Raw genomic sequence first — 16654 nt, forward strand, 5'->3', positions numbered from 1 at the left:
AGTCATCAAAAGGCAAAGAGGAAGAGAAGAGGCGCTGGTCTTTGTTACCATGGAAACAAAGTTAGTATTAGTCTTTGATCCAATTTTTTGTTTCTTTTATGGTGTGTATTTGGTGATATCTGACTCAATATAAATATATATATATATATATATATATATATATATATATATATATGAGATAATGGTGTCATTGAGACCCAAAGGTGTCAGGTTAGGCTGAATAAGTGCTATAGACAGACCATAGTTAAGTTCCAGATTCGGTAATATTGCAAATAAAGGGTTCAATGTTGGTTCTATGCCAGCATGTGTATATATGAATTTTTTGAGTAATGAGATAAAAAAAACAAGGCTGTGTAGATATTAGAGCATTTATAGATAGATATATATCTATAAATGCTCTAATATCTACACGGCCTTGGTTTTTTTTATCTTATTATGCAAAAAATTCATATATATATATATGCACACACACACACACACAGATGCATGTGCCCACAAATAGATATATTAATCTCTTATAATGGTGATTTCTTACTAAGTCTGTGTGTTTATAGCTGCTAAATTCAATAACTCCTCTTTGTATGTAATGGGTTTTGTAGTATGAATTATGAAATTGTTGATAATGTGGTTGAGTATACTGAAATTGTTGTTTTATGTGGGTATGATGGTTAAATGGTCTATGAATATATATATATATATATATATATATATATATATATGAGATAATGGTGTCATTGAGACCCAAAGGTGTCAGGTTAGGCTGAATAAGTGCTATAGACAGACCATAGTTAAGTTCCAGATTCGGTAATATTGCAAATAAAGGGTTCAATGTTGGTTCTATGCCAGCATGTGTATATATGAATTTTTTGAGTAATGAGATAAAAAAAACAAGGCTGTGTAGATATTAGAGCATTTATAGATAGATATATATATCTATAAATGCTCTAATATCTACACGGCCTTGGTTTTTTTTATCTTATTATGCAAAAAATTCATATATATATATATGCACACACACACACACACAGATGCATGTGCCCACAAATAGATATATTAATCTCTTATAATGGTGATTTCTTACTAAGTCTGTGTGTTTATAGCTGCTAAATTCAATAACTCCTCTTTGTATGTAATGGGTTTTGTAGTATGAATTATGAAATTGTTGATAATGTGGTTGAGTATACTGAAATTGTTGTTTTATGTGGGTATGATGGTTAAATGGTCTATGAATATATATATATATATATATATATATATATCAAAGCCTCATTATTCTATGCCCATTTCCCACACTAGCAGAGCTTGGATGAATCACATAGTGTCTTGCTATTGGTTGCAGTCCTCTGTCTTTTGGTACTCAGGACAACAATAGAGATGACAGTCAGTGTTTGATGGTATGTTTGTCATATTTTTGGAAAAGGACATGGAGATGAGACATGATTTCCATAACCTATAACTCAATGACTTTTCTATCCCCGAGCAAAATGGATTTGGCATATGTCATCATGCCACCATGACTAGAGAGGTTGTCTACAGCAGGATTAACATTTCTTCTAGCCTGTATCAGGTTTTATTCAGAGTTACTGCTTTCTTAGATGGTTTATCTGTAAGCCAGCTATGGAGGTCACATGTGTATGGCCGTACATGTATGTAGTTAACATGGTGGAACAACAAAGAAATAATGATATATTAATTACTTATTATTTAATTTCATTCCTTAGCTAATTATTTTGATAGGGGATAGTTTATGTCTAGAAAGAAGATACCACTTCACCTTTAGATACAAAAGAGATAATGGCATATGAGAGAAAGAGGTGGGGTGGATATGCACATCAGATACAATAAATATTAATAATGATGATGATGACGACGACGACAATAATAGTTATTATTATTATTATCATTATATATATTATATGTGCTATGATGCAGTACCAGGCACTGGCTCTCAGGGTTTCTGAACTTTAACTAATTGGTGGTGTTAACATGTACATGTTTTGTTTGGTATAAAAGATGGGCAACAGCAAATATTCTGCTCAATACCACAGATCTGCATGTCATTTGTTTGACCATGACCAGTTGAGCGTGTCCCTTGGTGGTTGACAATGTGTGCATCTTTAATCACGAGCAGAAGTAGTGGGAGAGCATCATAGCTTTGTGCTGAGAGGAATTCCTTGGGATTTGAAATATGGGTGTTTTTCTCATCATTCTCAAACAACCTTAATTCAAAGACCTTTTGAGTGGGATGGGCTACTCAAGCTGAAGAAAGATCACTATTCCATGCATATATGATTGCAATGCATGTAACTGGTGTACTCTTATCAGACGGGTAGTCATGATGGGTATATTGGGCTTCATATAGTTGTACCCCCGTGTCACTTTGATGGCACATGCTGCTCTTTCACTCAATAATAATGATCAAGAAAGTATTAGTTCACAAGAACAGGCAGCATGGTACTGGAGGCTATACATGTTGCAAGCCTGATACACATGCTAGATTCCAAGAGTTACAACAAAATCCAAGTTAAAAGAATGATAACGACCCTTTCAATTAAAGGTAGAAGGCCTGAAATTTTGGGGAAGTGAGCTTTTGTCAATTACATCTACCTGCCAGTGCTCAACTGGTTTTTCATTTCATTGATCCTGAAAGGATGAAAAGCAAAGTTGACGCTGATGGTATTTGAACTTAAGCCAAAAGAAATGTTGCTAAGCATTTTGTCTGGCATGCTTACAATTCTGCCAGCTTGCTCTGTTGTTGTTGTTGTTGTTTGTTTGTTTATTTGTTTGTTTGTTGTTGTTGTTGTTTAATAATAATAATAATAATAATAATCCTTTCCACCATAGGCTTGAAATTTTGGGGTAGAAGGCTAGTTGATTACATCAACCCCAGTTACGGATGAATTATTTATTCTTAAAACCTGATGGTGGTTATACCAATTTCAGGTAGTTATGCTAATATAAAGTAATTCCAGGGACATCAGTGAAAGACATAAACATTGGTGATGAAATCAATACAAAGGTTCATTCCAGGCATAAAATATACCTTATAGTATTTTATTCCACTTGAGTTGTTCAGACACTTTTTATCACCCACACCATCAGAAATAAATGTAGGCAACCCTGTAACCTGTAAAAGGTATTGTTTATCATAAACTGTAAGAGATGAAATAACTCTTTGCAGAAACTTCAAAACCAAGTGAGATGCAAAAGTTTCGTAAATTTTCCAAAGATGAATCAAAGAAGAAACCCTCATTGGCTACAATGGATTTGAGTCTGATGAGGAAAGAAGTTGTACAAGGTCGTGAGGTGAGTCATATTTTCTTTCTTTGTTTTCAATGGTTCATGAATCCTTTTATTGACCATTTACAATTTATCTTAGTCTTTCTTTAAAAATGCTTCCCTATTTTGACTACATTGCAAGTCTAGGATCTAAGAAAGCTCAGTGATGGCCTGCACTGGGATGCGTTTGTGCATAGGAGAGTTGTTAGAAGAATTAAATAAGATCAGTTACTTTGAGAATTGAAGAATCTAATGTTTTGAGCCCCACCCTTTGTTGTGGGTGGGGGTGTAGGCAAATAAATGATGAAAAAACTGAAGTAGACAAAGAGAGAGACATAGAATAAGAGAATTAGAGTTCTTGGGTGTGAGGTGAATCAAGTGATGGAGGGACGAAGAATCAGAGAAGGGAGACAGAAAAGAGTCAATACTTGAAGCAGGGCAAAACAGGTTTCAAACATGATGCTCTTATATCAAGAATTATTTGATTATATTAACGATTAGGGTTTATTGTTTTTTATAGTAATTGTTGGTAATTTTGTATCTATTTATCAATCATTCTCTCCATTAGCTACACACACTATTCATTATGTTGCTGTATAATTATATTGTTAGCCATTTAATGTCCTTTGATGTAATGGAAAAAAGTTTCTGGCTTTCATACCTTTCCCAAAAGTTTGTTTTCAAAGAATATGACTCAAACTGGGGATTCAACCCAGTTTCCAATATGCTACTTTCAGAAGTATTTTCTTTTATTCTACAGTCAGCTTACGGCAATGAAGATCTGAGATTTTGCCGCGTTCTTCTTCCTGACAACTCAACAGCCGTGGTCTGTGCCAAATCTGGCCAGTCTATCCATCAGGTGTTGTCACATCTTTTTGATAAACGAAATCTGACTCTTGAGTCAACAGAAGTATTTCTCGTGGGATCTGACAAGGTAATGTAAACCCTTCTCTTCTTCCTCCTTACTGCCACAGTTGTCGTCTATGAATGGTTCTGATTCTAGTGAGAGGAAGAGGGGGCATGTGTAACTCTTCAAGCTAAATAAAAGAATAAGGATGACCGGGGTGGGAAGACATTTTGTGGGTTCCAAGAATAGAGAGGTAACTTAAGAAGGATTTGACTACCATTTTCTTTTTGTTGTTGTTTAATAGTGGCAGAGTGTGTGTGATAGTGTAAATGGTCATACTCTTTGGTGCTGTTTGACCTTGGTTAGCTTTGATCCAGCAGACCTATGATCAATGATATTCTAGCTATGAACCTCATGCCTTTTTCTCAGCCTTTATGTATCAAGGACTATATTATTCCACATGTTCTCCATTTTCAAGATAGGGTGAAATTTGATGGAGAATTGACTGTTACTTTTAGCAGGTTGAGTGACCTTATTGCAGCTCCCTTGTTAGTAAATTGTGGCACAAACAATAGTTAAAGGCAGTGGTAGTCTTAATCGATCATTTCACATCACCACCTGACCCTTGGATGCTCTTAAGCTGGGTCTGATCTTTTGCAGCATCCAGGTCCCTGTTTTGAAGACTGACCCCTCCTATCAGTTTCAGAAGTGTTGGTTGCTGCTTTCCTTTTACTAAGTCAATATTTAAAAACAACAAAAACCCTGATGTTAATGTATTTATATCAGATCTTAACTATTATCAGTTAATGACCCTGCTTTGATGTCTAACTTGATTATTGGTGAACCAATTTCTTACTTCCGTTGTCAAATGATGTCTGTCTCTCTTCAACATGGCACTAATCCATCTTCTTTGTCTGATAGACATAACAAAAAGAACCTATTTCGTTTAGTTGCTCCAGTAACGATGGATGTTGGTGTACTGCCAAAGAATGAAGATGCAGGCAATAGATTTGCTGCTTTCAGTTGCCAGTTTTTCTTCTCCAAAATATATCTGCTAAACCCATTGGATATTATTATGCATCATGAGTCACTTAAAAGTATATTTATTCTTTTCCAAATATTTTGGAATATTTTATGCACACCCCCTCCTTGTATATTGGTAGTGTTTGTTGTTCTTTGATGGAATGGATGTTGAAAATGGTTTTGTTCTTATTATTGCATCATTCTCAAATTTGGAGTGATTTAAAAATTGAAATGAGACTCTTTTTTTATAAAATACTTCAGAAACAGAAGTTGTTACTGTGTTTTTTTTAAAATTCATATTTTATCATTTTGTCAAAAGATTATAAACAAATATGTTGATATTTGCAGCCTTTGGATTTAGCTGAAGATATGTCGATTCTAGGCTCCAAAGAGGTCCTTGTTGAACGACGAACATTCTTCCGTGTAGAATTGCCAAATCAGAAAATCATTGGAGTCAAAGCAAAACCAAATAAACTGATATATGATGTTTTCCGTCCCATTCTTCAGAAATATGGCTATAAAATTGACAACATCAGTCTTCAGATGGTGAGATGATATTTTCTTTTATTATTGTTGTCGTTGTTGCTACTGCCAAAGTATACTTTGCCTCTCGTCCTTTTGGAATGAATAAAACAAGTACCTGTCGACAGCTAGGGTCAATTACATTGACTGACCCCTTACCCCTGAAATAGCTGGCTTTGTGCCAGAAGCTTAAAACTGTTGTTTTTTTTTGTTATATTTTCTATTTACGGTGATTCCATTTGTGTCCTCATTGCAGACATCTGACCAAGGCTCACTTGATCTACAGATTCCTGTTTCAAGTATCAACGACCAGCAGGTTCTGGTTGTGCCAAAAGAGGACCTCCTGGGTTTGTATTAATACTATAGTCAGCATCATCATCATCAGTACCTATACAACCACTACCACCATCATCATTGACCTGTTAAAAACAGCAGCCCAATTTCATTGAAATTATACCTTCCCACTTTAAAAAGGGAAGAATACATTGGATAGTGTAATCGTAGATATACTATGCCTAAATAAATGACATGGTCCTAGCTTAACCTTCTTTGACCATAGTTCTGCTGAATCTGGACTGACCTGTAGGCTAAACGTCATCATTGACATATTTTACAATCATGTTGAGGATGATAAGTCACACCTGTAACATAACATTGTTCTTTAAATCTTCTTCCAATCTGCTCTGCAAGGTGCCATGACTTCAGATCTGGTCTCATCACTTCCTCTTCCCAACTTATTAGTCAATCACTAGGATTGTTTTCTTAACTTGGTAATGGTCAGTACCTTTCAGTGCTACCCCGTACATCATCATTTAACGTCTGCTTTCCATGCTAGCATGGGTTGGACGGTTTTGACTGAGGGCTGGCAACCAGATAGCTGCACCAGGCTCCAGTCTTGATTTGGCAGAGTTTCTACAGCTGGATGCTCTTCCTTATGCCAACTACTCCGAGAGTGTAGTGGGTGCTTTTTACGTTCCACCTGCACGGGGGCCAGTCAGGCGGCACTGGCAATGACCTCGCTCGAATCTTTTTACATGTTCTACCCCGTACCTGCATTATTAATAGCCAGTGAAGGTGACAGGCTGCCAGAATTGTTAGCACACCTGGTAAAATGCTTAGCAGCATTTTGCCCACCTTTACAACCTGAATTCAAATTTCGCCGAGAGTGACTTTGTCTTTCATCCTTTCAGGGTCAATGAAATAAGTAACCAGATAAACCCTGAGGTGGATGTAATCAATTTATCCCGTAATGCTTGTGCCAGAATATGAAACCATTCCTGATAGGGACTGAGATTGATAGATGAATGTTGGTGTGTATCAGCCAAACAGATGTATATGTGGAATCTTGAAGTGACATGGACTAACAAGCAGTCATATAAATATGACAAGATTGATAAATCACCGGTTTACCTTCACCAAAGTTATGATTCCACTCAGCCCCATGAATATGTATGAGCTGTCACCAATAAAGATCAATATCCAGTCATCTATATTTTCAGATCCTTCACTTCCATTTACTCATATCTTCACAGTTCTCTCTTTCACCTCTGCCTCACTGTTTTTTTTTTCCCAGTATGAACTCTGACCTTTCCAACTTTGTTCAGTTAATTTACCAATCTTCAGTTTCCAACTCTATTTCTGTTTTCCTCAAGCACGATTTGCCTGCATAAGACTGTTAACACCCCCATCCCACCCCACCTACTGATAATATCTTTAACAGATTTAATCCCAATGAAATAGAGAAGCTAAACCCATAATCTTGTATAGAATTAATCCATTCCTGTGGTCTTTGTTACACAATTGTTTCTCAGACATTCTTTATATTTGCATCAACAATAACAAAACATTTAATGGTACCAGGGAGTGGGGTGGGGGAAGGGGTGAAATGGGGGCCATATGCCTATAGTGATGAGCTGGGACTATATGCTTGGAGAGGGAGTCTGGTGGTGGTGGTGATACACTGGGGCCACACAAAAAAATTCTTTGATCTTTTTTTTATCATTTTAAAGTGGCTGATTTTCTTTGGAAATTTAGATTTGAATTCTTTTATTAATTTTTGGTGCATGTATGTTATGTTTGCATGTATTGTGCATGTGCATATATATATGCATGTATGTTATGCATGCTTGTGTGTAGGTATACACATATACAGATATATGACTATATATAGCTGAATGTATATAGTTATGTATATGTTATGAATGCATGTATGTGTGTGTGTCCCTCTCTATAACATTTACACACATAAAGTCTTGGGTCTATCAATTCATAGAAACCTGTTTCAGCTACATAAAGTTGAAATGTTAAGTCTGGGTGTTAAAATATTTCGTTAAGAGCTAAGTCCAACAGAATACATTCTGTTAAATGCACTGATTTTAATAATTTATGTTTGTATTTTATTTATTTGAACTCTTCCTTTAAGTACAGAACCGGTTTCTAACCCATCATTGGAAATTTGGATAACAGCAGTGATAATTATTACATGTTGAATTTTGATAATGTCTTGAATATTTTTACTGTTCCACTTAGAGATTGTGTCTATAAAATTTGTGTCCATTGGTCTCTTTCTTTGCTTCGAAGTCTTTGCTTTTCCAGATTATCTCATTTACTAACATAACTGAGTGCATCAATGGTTATTGGTAGAAATGTAAGTTTCAAAGCAGTTGATCCTTAGAGATATTTTCCTTCTGTTGATTTTGAAAGAGATATTTACATCCCCAGGGCATCTAACTTGTTCTTTTCTGGCCCAAGTAACTATTTTGGGCATATTATATTTGCATCCGGAAGAGGTTTTGATGGGAATGTTCCATCAATATTCCTTGTGTTGATAGGAATGTACCCCATAGTAGAGATATTGTTGTTTATATTTATCCCAGGGCAGTGTTTTTTTAAAATAACGAAATTATTTTAGTAAGAACATCATGTCGTAATGGAAGGTGGTATATTGATGGCATTTTTGGACAGCTGCTTCTTACAAGTGTTATGTCCTACACATAAGTGTGACATAATCGACATTTTCAATTGTATTGTGGGAGGGTTAGGACATCATGTACTGTTCATGAGATATTTTGTAGCCATCTCCTGTTATTTGATTGCTGAAGTGTAGCCTTCAAGATCTGATCTGATGTGATGGTCACAAGCCCAAGAGGGACTACATCTCATGTTAATATTATTTCTGTCTTCGAGTTTATATAAAACATGATCATGCACAGCCTTTTCTGATACGCAGAGCATTTTTCTTCTATGTCTTTTGCTGATGTTATGATAGTCCTGCATTTCTGGGTTCACATGGGAAGACATCAGGAAATGACCATTTCTTGAGGAGTTCACCTCTGACCTGTAGAATGTTATACCTATCACCTCTGAGTACTTGGTTGATGCCTTTATTTTTGCTGCTATTGGTTAACAGATGTTATCTGATTGGTTTCATACGGCATCCAAAAACTGTCTGCAGTGATCTCAAGCCCCTTCTTCCTTCTTTTCTTCTGAGATAAACTTTATCACTGTTTTTGTGGTACTTTGTAATTGATGTCAGGATGTTGCAGGTTTTAATGTCTAGGAAGTGAATTTCCTCTGCAGACCAATTAAGTATCCAAAATATTTGGTAGCGGTTCTGGTACTGCAAATGCATTGTGGGATATTGTCTTGTTGTAAGAGGAAGCCTTTGACTGCTATAACCTAACATTATAGTCTCAGTATTTTCTGTCTTTCTGGATCCTTCCCCACAGCACCTTTGTGAATACCTAAGTATTTGTCATACTCATTTTGTGCAGCAGAGGAAATGGGTGGATTATTGATACAAACATTTCGGATTTGAGGTACAGTTTTCCCAGGTTTAGTTGTTAAATAGGAACATTTCTTTAGACCCAGTTCCATCCTTACATCAGCAGACTATGCTGCGATTAGATCCAGTTATTTTTCACTATTATACATATTTCAAGCATTGATCTTTGGATCATTCACAAACAATTTAGCATAAGATGGCACTGTTTCTTACAGTGACATCATTTTTGTTATGAGTTTTGTAGGATGTAAATAGAGGGCTTTCATAAAAGAAAGGGAAGTGAATTTAGGGTTGAAACAAACAGATACAAACTGTTACATTGGAATATTCTCTTTGAAATATTTATATTAGGAACAATCATGGGTGTGTGTGTGTGTGCATGATGAAAAAATTTCCAGTACTGTTGCTAATGATGATGATGATGATGAGAATGTCAATGAAACACCTGTAGTTACGATTGACAAAATATATTTAATATTGGCAAATTCAGTAGAATCACAAGACATTTTTTGAATAATTTTAAAATCTTACCAGAAAATGGAGGACTTGGAGGAAATTGTTAGAGTCACTTTATGTTAAGTTGTCATCATAAGCATCATCGTCGTCATCATCATGTCTGATCGAGTAAGTTTTTGGTGTTTGTAAAAGAAACTTTTCGTTATCATTGGTAGTTTTAGTAATTCGTTGTGAGGACCCAAGGTAGTTGGCAGCGAAGGGTTTGTGTGTAGCCATTCCCACTGATTGATCTCTTTATATTATTTTGTGTTTCCTAATGTTTGTGTATTTATTATTTTTTTGATGTTGTCATGGAAACCTATTTAATAACTGACTCGCATGCTTGTTCTCTGTTAGAGAGGCCTGGTGCCAAGAGCAGAGCCCAAATGGTTCCTTTGACCCCTGTCACTGTGGCAGTTAACTCCTCGGTTCCAGCTGTTGTTCTGCATGCTACTCCTACTACCACTACTACCACATCTCCTACTACTACTACTACTACCACCACCACCACTGCCATTGTCAGTTCTGCAGCCGACACTGGACGGCATTCAGAGGGGCTAAACAACCATTCTATCTTGTCATCACCACCACCACGACCACCAACACGAACTAATGACTGCCCTGATGACAACAATGGTGGTGATGGCGACAGTGAGGCTGATACTGTTGTTGCTAGCAACTGGCGGGTGGCACGTCTGTCTCAATCAGCGTCACTTGAAGAGATAACTAACAAGGTTTTTGAAGACTTAATGTACGGCAAGTCGGCTGGGTGTGCGACACCTCTGTCCACTGCAGTGGCACTGTGTCACCCTCTTGACCCTAGCCGAGACCAGGTAGGTGTTGTTGTTCATTAGCCTCCTTCAACCATACTGCACGCCACCGTTATGGTTTGCTCATCCCTTTTGTTGTTGCTGTTGTTGTTGTCGTTGTCGTCCTGCCTTTTCCTTGTTTGCGCTGTTGCATCACAAAATTCCCTGAAATTATTGCTACACACTTTTGCTTATTTTAATTTAATTTTGTTTTTATTTTTTGTTTCGTTTGCTTGTTTTTGTTTCTATCTCCATTCCTCAGTAATGTCATAACACTATAACTTTTACAGGGAGACAAAATGGGTCTAATTGAGGGAAGCCATCCTGAATATTACTGGCAATTATTTTACTGACTGTAGAAGGAAGAAATGTAAATCAGCCCCAGCTGGAACAACATGTAAAATACTCTCTGGTATTTATTTAGTCTGTCACACTGTCATTCCTGTTGCAGTTGTCTGCCCCCACTGATGTTTTCATCAGACCAACAAGTTGAACAGGTTTACAAGTGTGAACCCATACGACACCTGTTGTGCTACAACCAGAAGTTGTTCTTAATACCAACAGTAATTTAATCCTTCTCTCCAAAGGAATCTTACTTCTAGTGTAACGTTGAATCCTGCCAGTGTCCAACTTTGCCTTCCTGGGTCAGTTTAAAATATGTGCTTTTAAAAATCTTACAGTGGCACTGAGAGGTTTGATGTAAGAGTTTTTTGTGGTGGTAAATTGGGGTCACCAGGGTGGAGATAACCAAGCAGAAAGGGTGTTGGGAAGAGGTCATGGCCAGAGTGATAAAGTTGAAGACAGTGATGTGAGAAAATGATATTAAATATCATTGCAGATGGGAGTGAGGGCTAGGAGGGGCAGCAGCTTTAAGAGTGTTTTATATCATCATCATCATCATCATCTAGCATGAGTTAGAAGGTTTGACTGAAAACTGGCAAGCAGCAGAGCTGCACCAGGTTCCAGTCTGTTTTGGCATGGTTTCTACAGCTGGATGCTCTTCCTAAGCCAACCACTCCACAGAGTGTTTTGGGTGCCTTTTGTGTGTCACTGGCATTGGCCAGGGCTACGATTTCAGCAAATCATCAGAAGTCTCAGTCACTTGTCATCACCTCTGTGAGACTCAGCATCTGAAGACCATATTTCATTACTTCATCCCATATCTTCCTGGGTTTACCTCTTCTGCAGGTTTCCTCTACAGTAAGAGATCAGCACTTCTTTACACAGCTGTCCTCATCCGTACACATCACATGACCATACCAGCAAAGGCTTCTCTCTTGCACACCACATCTGATGCCTCTCGTGCCCAACTTTTCTCTTAAGGCACTCACACTCTGTCATACATGCACACTGACATTGCACATCCAATCAAGCATACTAGTTTTATATATAAAATCACCCTCATTTAATGTCCACTTTTACATGCTTGCATGGGTCAGACAGAAGATTTCCCCATGGCCAGACATGTTCTTCACAGAAGACAAGAAACAAGCAACATAGCTTATAAGATAGCAATGCTTATTTGCAACCATCAAGATAAAAAGAAACACACACACACGTTTGTGTGTTTATATATACATATGATGGGCTTCTTTTAGTTTCCATCTACTAAATCCACTCACAAGGCTTTATTGGGCCTATGGCTGTAGCAGGAGACACTTGCCCAAGATCACATGATTAGAAGCATGCTTCTTGACAACACAGCTACGCCTCTGCCCAGCCATGCTTTTGCCCAGCTACACCTTTGCGCAGCTACGCCTTTGCCCAGCTACACCTTTGCCCAGCCATGCCTCTGCTCAGCCACGCCTCTGCTCAGCCATGCTATGTTTAAATATGAATATATAGACATATATATAAATATGTATGTTTACATACAGATATGTAAGCATACATTTGTATAAACATGTATAAATATATGTACCATCATACATAAACACAAATGAAAAGAGAAAAAAAAGTACTATTGGGGTAGTGTGAAATATAGGGGTGGACAGGAATACATGTCAGTATACGCTTGGGTTGTTGGGTGTTTTTTTTTATATTAAATGAAATTATTAACAGTTACTGAGCAACAGTCAGTTTTACCTTGGGTATCAGGCTACCCCAGATAACAAAAGTTGACAATTTACATCCAATACTGCACCATGTATGTGGAAACACTCAACTCTTAAAAATTCCAAGAACCAATTGTAAAGCAGCACCAAAGGTCAAAGATTCAATGCAGTTGCTGGACAGGCAACTTGGCATCTTAAAAAAGGGCAAGAATACATTAGAAAATCCATGCACAGACAGACTGTGCATAAGGGAAGAAAGAAGATTGTATGGTTTTCAATCTTTGATCAGAGCTGACTCGGGGTTACATAACAACAGTTTACTTGTGTGAATAACAGGAATTTTGTAGAATTGATGAATGGCTGAATCTAGAGCAGTGAGTTCAGTCTGTCTTGTGAGTACAGTTTATTGAGGAATTGGCTTCATCATAGCATTGGTATGATGCTCCAGTATCTCGTTAGAGTGTTGCAGTAATTAATACAAACTGTCTGCTGGTTCAGTGAGAACCTAACAGACCAAAACATGCTTCACTGCTGTCAGCAATCTTTAAAGACAATGTTAGTGGTTGCTACCCCAGTAACCCCAAAAAACGCACCCAAGTGACAGCCAACTGCTTAATTTAACATCTAAATTTTGCAATATGAACTCTTGAATCATTAAAACCACATTAACTTTCCAGAAATTTGATGTGATGGTCATATCAGGAAACAGCCTGCTCGATGACTGTTGGCTTTGAGTTAAAACAACAGTAAGGCCATCCTAGATACGCAACAGACAAGCAAACTCGCTCCCTGACACATTCTTTCTCTCTCTCTTTTGTATGGAATTTCCTCTCGTTTATTATATCCTCCCTTTTTGCTTTCTGTTCTTGCCCCTCTTCTCTCAATCCCTTAATCTCTCTCTATCTCATCAACAGAAACAGGCAGTATGCAAAGAACCAGCCGGCGTCGTTCGTCCTTGTTCGGCTACTTGCGTGGCTCCGAGAAGAGAGTCAACTGTGCCAAAGGGCATGTCCGGTTGGCTGAGTCCATCTCTGCCCCTCGACCAATTTCCTGCGAACAGCCATGTGAAGAGCTTACATCAGAAAGTGAAACCTTCAACTCACTGTAACGAAAAGGAAGGTATCTGGCTGTTCATTTATTATTCTCTTTTTTTTTTTTGTTTTTGCTTTGTTTTTACTGTGTCCTTCTCTCTTTCTCCATTTTTCTCTCTTCCTCAATTATGCTTTTTGCTTCTCTTTCATCAGTTGACACTTTACTAATCTGTTTTGCATATTTCTTCAGTTAGTCTCTCTATACTGCACATCTTTCAGAGTCTCTCCTTCTCCATTGTTAAAATTTCCTCAAGTCTATTGAATTATGGCTCAAGTGTATCAAATGAGATTGAGTGTTTTATTCCTTCTACCCAACTTCAACTTACTGGCTGGATTAAATCAACCCCAGAGAATTCAAAGACAGTCGACTGTAACGGGATTTGGACACAGAGCATAAAGGATCAGAGTTAAACACTGCAAGTTGTTTGGTCTGATGTTCTGCCAGTCTGTTTCTTTATTCTTCTGAGACAAATTATTAGAGAGCAACCATGTTGTGGCTGAGTGAGTTGAGGCGGTTAGAGAAATTGTTGTTCTGTGAAAAAGAGTGGGGTGGAAGAGAATAAGTGAGAGGGACAATGAGAAAGAGAGGTAATGATAGAAAGAGAGAGAGTGAGATAGAGAGAGCTAGGTCTTTGCCTTTTCCCTTTAATAAGAGATTGCAATAGACCTCTCTGTATTTCACATGCCCTTTGACCTCCATCTCTAATAGTCTGCTTGCAAGGCTTATATGTAAGAAATAACATTGGACTGCTTTGTCCTAAATAACTGTTTCAATCATTCAATCTTACCATTGTCCACCTCTGTCCATCATTTCCTCTCCCTCACTCCCCTTACTCTTGCTCCTTCCAGCCTGGCTCTTCTCTTACCAAACTCTCCACTTTTCACCTTCTCAGTCGATGCTTTAAGCAAACAAATTCAGAGTAGTGAGGACCCTTCTCTTGCAGGGTCCAAGGCAGCTTCAGTTATGCTGGTGCCATGATAAAATTAACCCAGAACATTCTGTAAAGTGGTTGACAATGTTAAGAATATTCAGGCATAGGTAGGACATGCCAAAAATGAAATAAACTTACTCAGATATAAACAAACCATTCAACATATGCTAGCACGAAAAACAGACATAAAATGATGATGGCATACACACACACACACACATGCAGAGGGTATATCTATGGATCAATCTCCATGGAGACTGAGGGCATGAGCATGGAAATTGATGATTCATGATACTTTGGTTTCCTGTGTTGAAATTGAGCTGTTTTTCTCATCTGTGAAATATTATATTTGTTTTTATGATACTGCCGTGACAGTGATGATGTCTGTGTTGGTGTACTGTACCAATAATGATGATATTTGGATTAATAATACAGTGATAAGGATATTATTTGTGTATTAGTTTAATGCAGTGATAATGTTTGTGTTTTTTGTTTCAGGTGATGCTGCCAATGGTAGGACACAAGATTTTCTGGAAAGTCGAAATGATGTCCCTAAATGTAATGTGGTGTTGTTTGCTGAAGGTAGCAATGGTCAGGTTTCAAGCCGTTTGGACAGCCATCCTAAAGTGAGCTTGGAACCACCAATTCCAGCAGCTAGAGAAAAATCTAAAACTACTTTGACCAGCATTCCAAAACCAAAACCACGTAAAAAACCTATCCTAATTCCTCGACAACAAAAGGATACTGACATGTCCCTTGTTGGGTCCTCAAAGTATCAGGAGGCCATCTCTCGGGAAACACCAAAGTTGTATGGTGCTAAATTTAGTTCACATGCACGTTGTATAAAGAATTTCAAGACTTTTGGCTCACCCTCTGACAAAGTGCTGCATGAGCTCCAGGCGAACTTCCAAGAGACTGTTGCGTTACCACACTCATCATTAGCCCAGGACTATTTTCAAAGCTCGCATGGAACACCTTTGTACAACACTGAAGTCGTGCAGGACATGTCACTGATGCACGACTACAGTGCAGACTTCTGCAACCCCAATTCATCTCTTGCTATGATAAATTTTGGTGATCATCTTGTGCCATCTACCCCAATAGCAGCATCTAGTCCCCGAAATAGCACTGCACCCATTGCCTCCCCTGAGGATCTTTCACCTCCTCCTCTGCCTGCCAAACCAAAACGATTTCAGAAACCATCCAACAAACTGGTTGCTGCAGCCTCTCCCCCTCCACCACCACCCCAGCCATTCCAAGAGACCCTATACCATACAGAGAAGGCAGACTTTGCTCCACCCCCTCCATTACCACAAACTTCAAAGAAAAAACCACCCAGAATTACTAACCATGCTATTGTATCCTATGGCCCCATTCTCAGTCCAGCTTCGGACCATAATAAACAACAAAGAGTCACTTCTCCTCAAAGAGTCACTTCACCAAGCCCAAACTACCCTCTTTATAAACAATACCCTGTAATCCCATCAACCAGTCCTTCTTCCAGTCCTATTGTATTTCAGTTAGAACTTTCTGGAACACAGAATGTGTCATTTGTATAGACACCTTAGTAGAATAACTCCTGAATTCACTTTCAGACAATAGATTTTTGTTGTTATTGTTTTTGTTTTATTTTTAAATTGTTTCATATCACATCAAAATGGGATTTGTTGTTTCTGTGTGAATACTTTGTGCGTTTGTACAGGCAGATGCATTAAATACACCCACACTTACATGTGACAAGCTTCTGCATGGTTTCCAGTTATTAAATTGTATCTACAAAGGGAAGTACAAGAGAGGAGACACTTGGCCAATGTAGCA

General features: G+C 37.9%; 1 protein-coding gene across 6 annotated transcripts in view; it reads left to right on the forward strand.

Annotated features, from left to right (window-relative positions):
* Positions 1-16440, forward strand: part of LOC115218889 (regulator of G-protein signaling 12) — a 187326-nt gene extending 170886 nt beyond the window's left edge. For 4 of the 6 annotated variants that reach the window (XM_036508684.1, XM_036508685.1, XM_036508686.1 and 1 more), the window contains 8 exons: positions 3-60; positions 3182-3306; positions 4040-4213; positions 5498-5695; positions 5928-6018; positions 10308-10783; positions 13728-13932; positions 15335-16440. In XM_036508684.1, the coding sequence (XP_036364577.1) occupies positions 3-60; positions 3182-3306; positions 4040-4213; positions 5498-5695; positions 5928-6018; positions 10308-10783; positions 13728-13932; positions 15335-16395 (2388 nt within the window). In that variant the 3' untranslated portion in view covers positions 16396-16440. Of the gene's footprint in view, positions 1-2; positions 61-3181; positions 3307-4039; positions 4214-5497; positions 5696-5927; positions 6019-6861; positions 7569-10307; positions 10784-13727; positions 13933-15334 lie in introns of those variants that run through there. The other 2 variants (XM_029788884.2, XM_029788885.2) reach the window with 2 other exon arrangements.
* Positions 16441-16654: the final 214 nt, after the last annotated feature.

Source organism: Octopus sinensis, linkage group LG14, assembly GCF_006345805.1.
Source record: "Octopus sinensis linkage group LG14, ASM634580v1, whole genome shotgun sequence".
Lineage (NCBI taxonomy): Eukaryota > Metazoa > Mollusca > Cephalopoda > Octopoda > Octopodidae > Octopus > Octopus sinensis.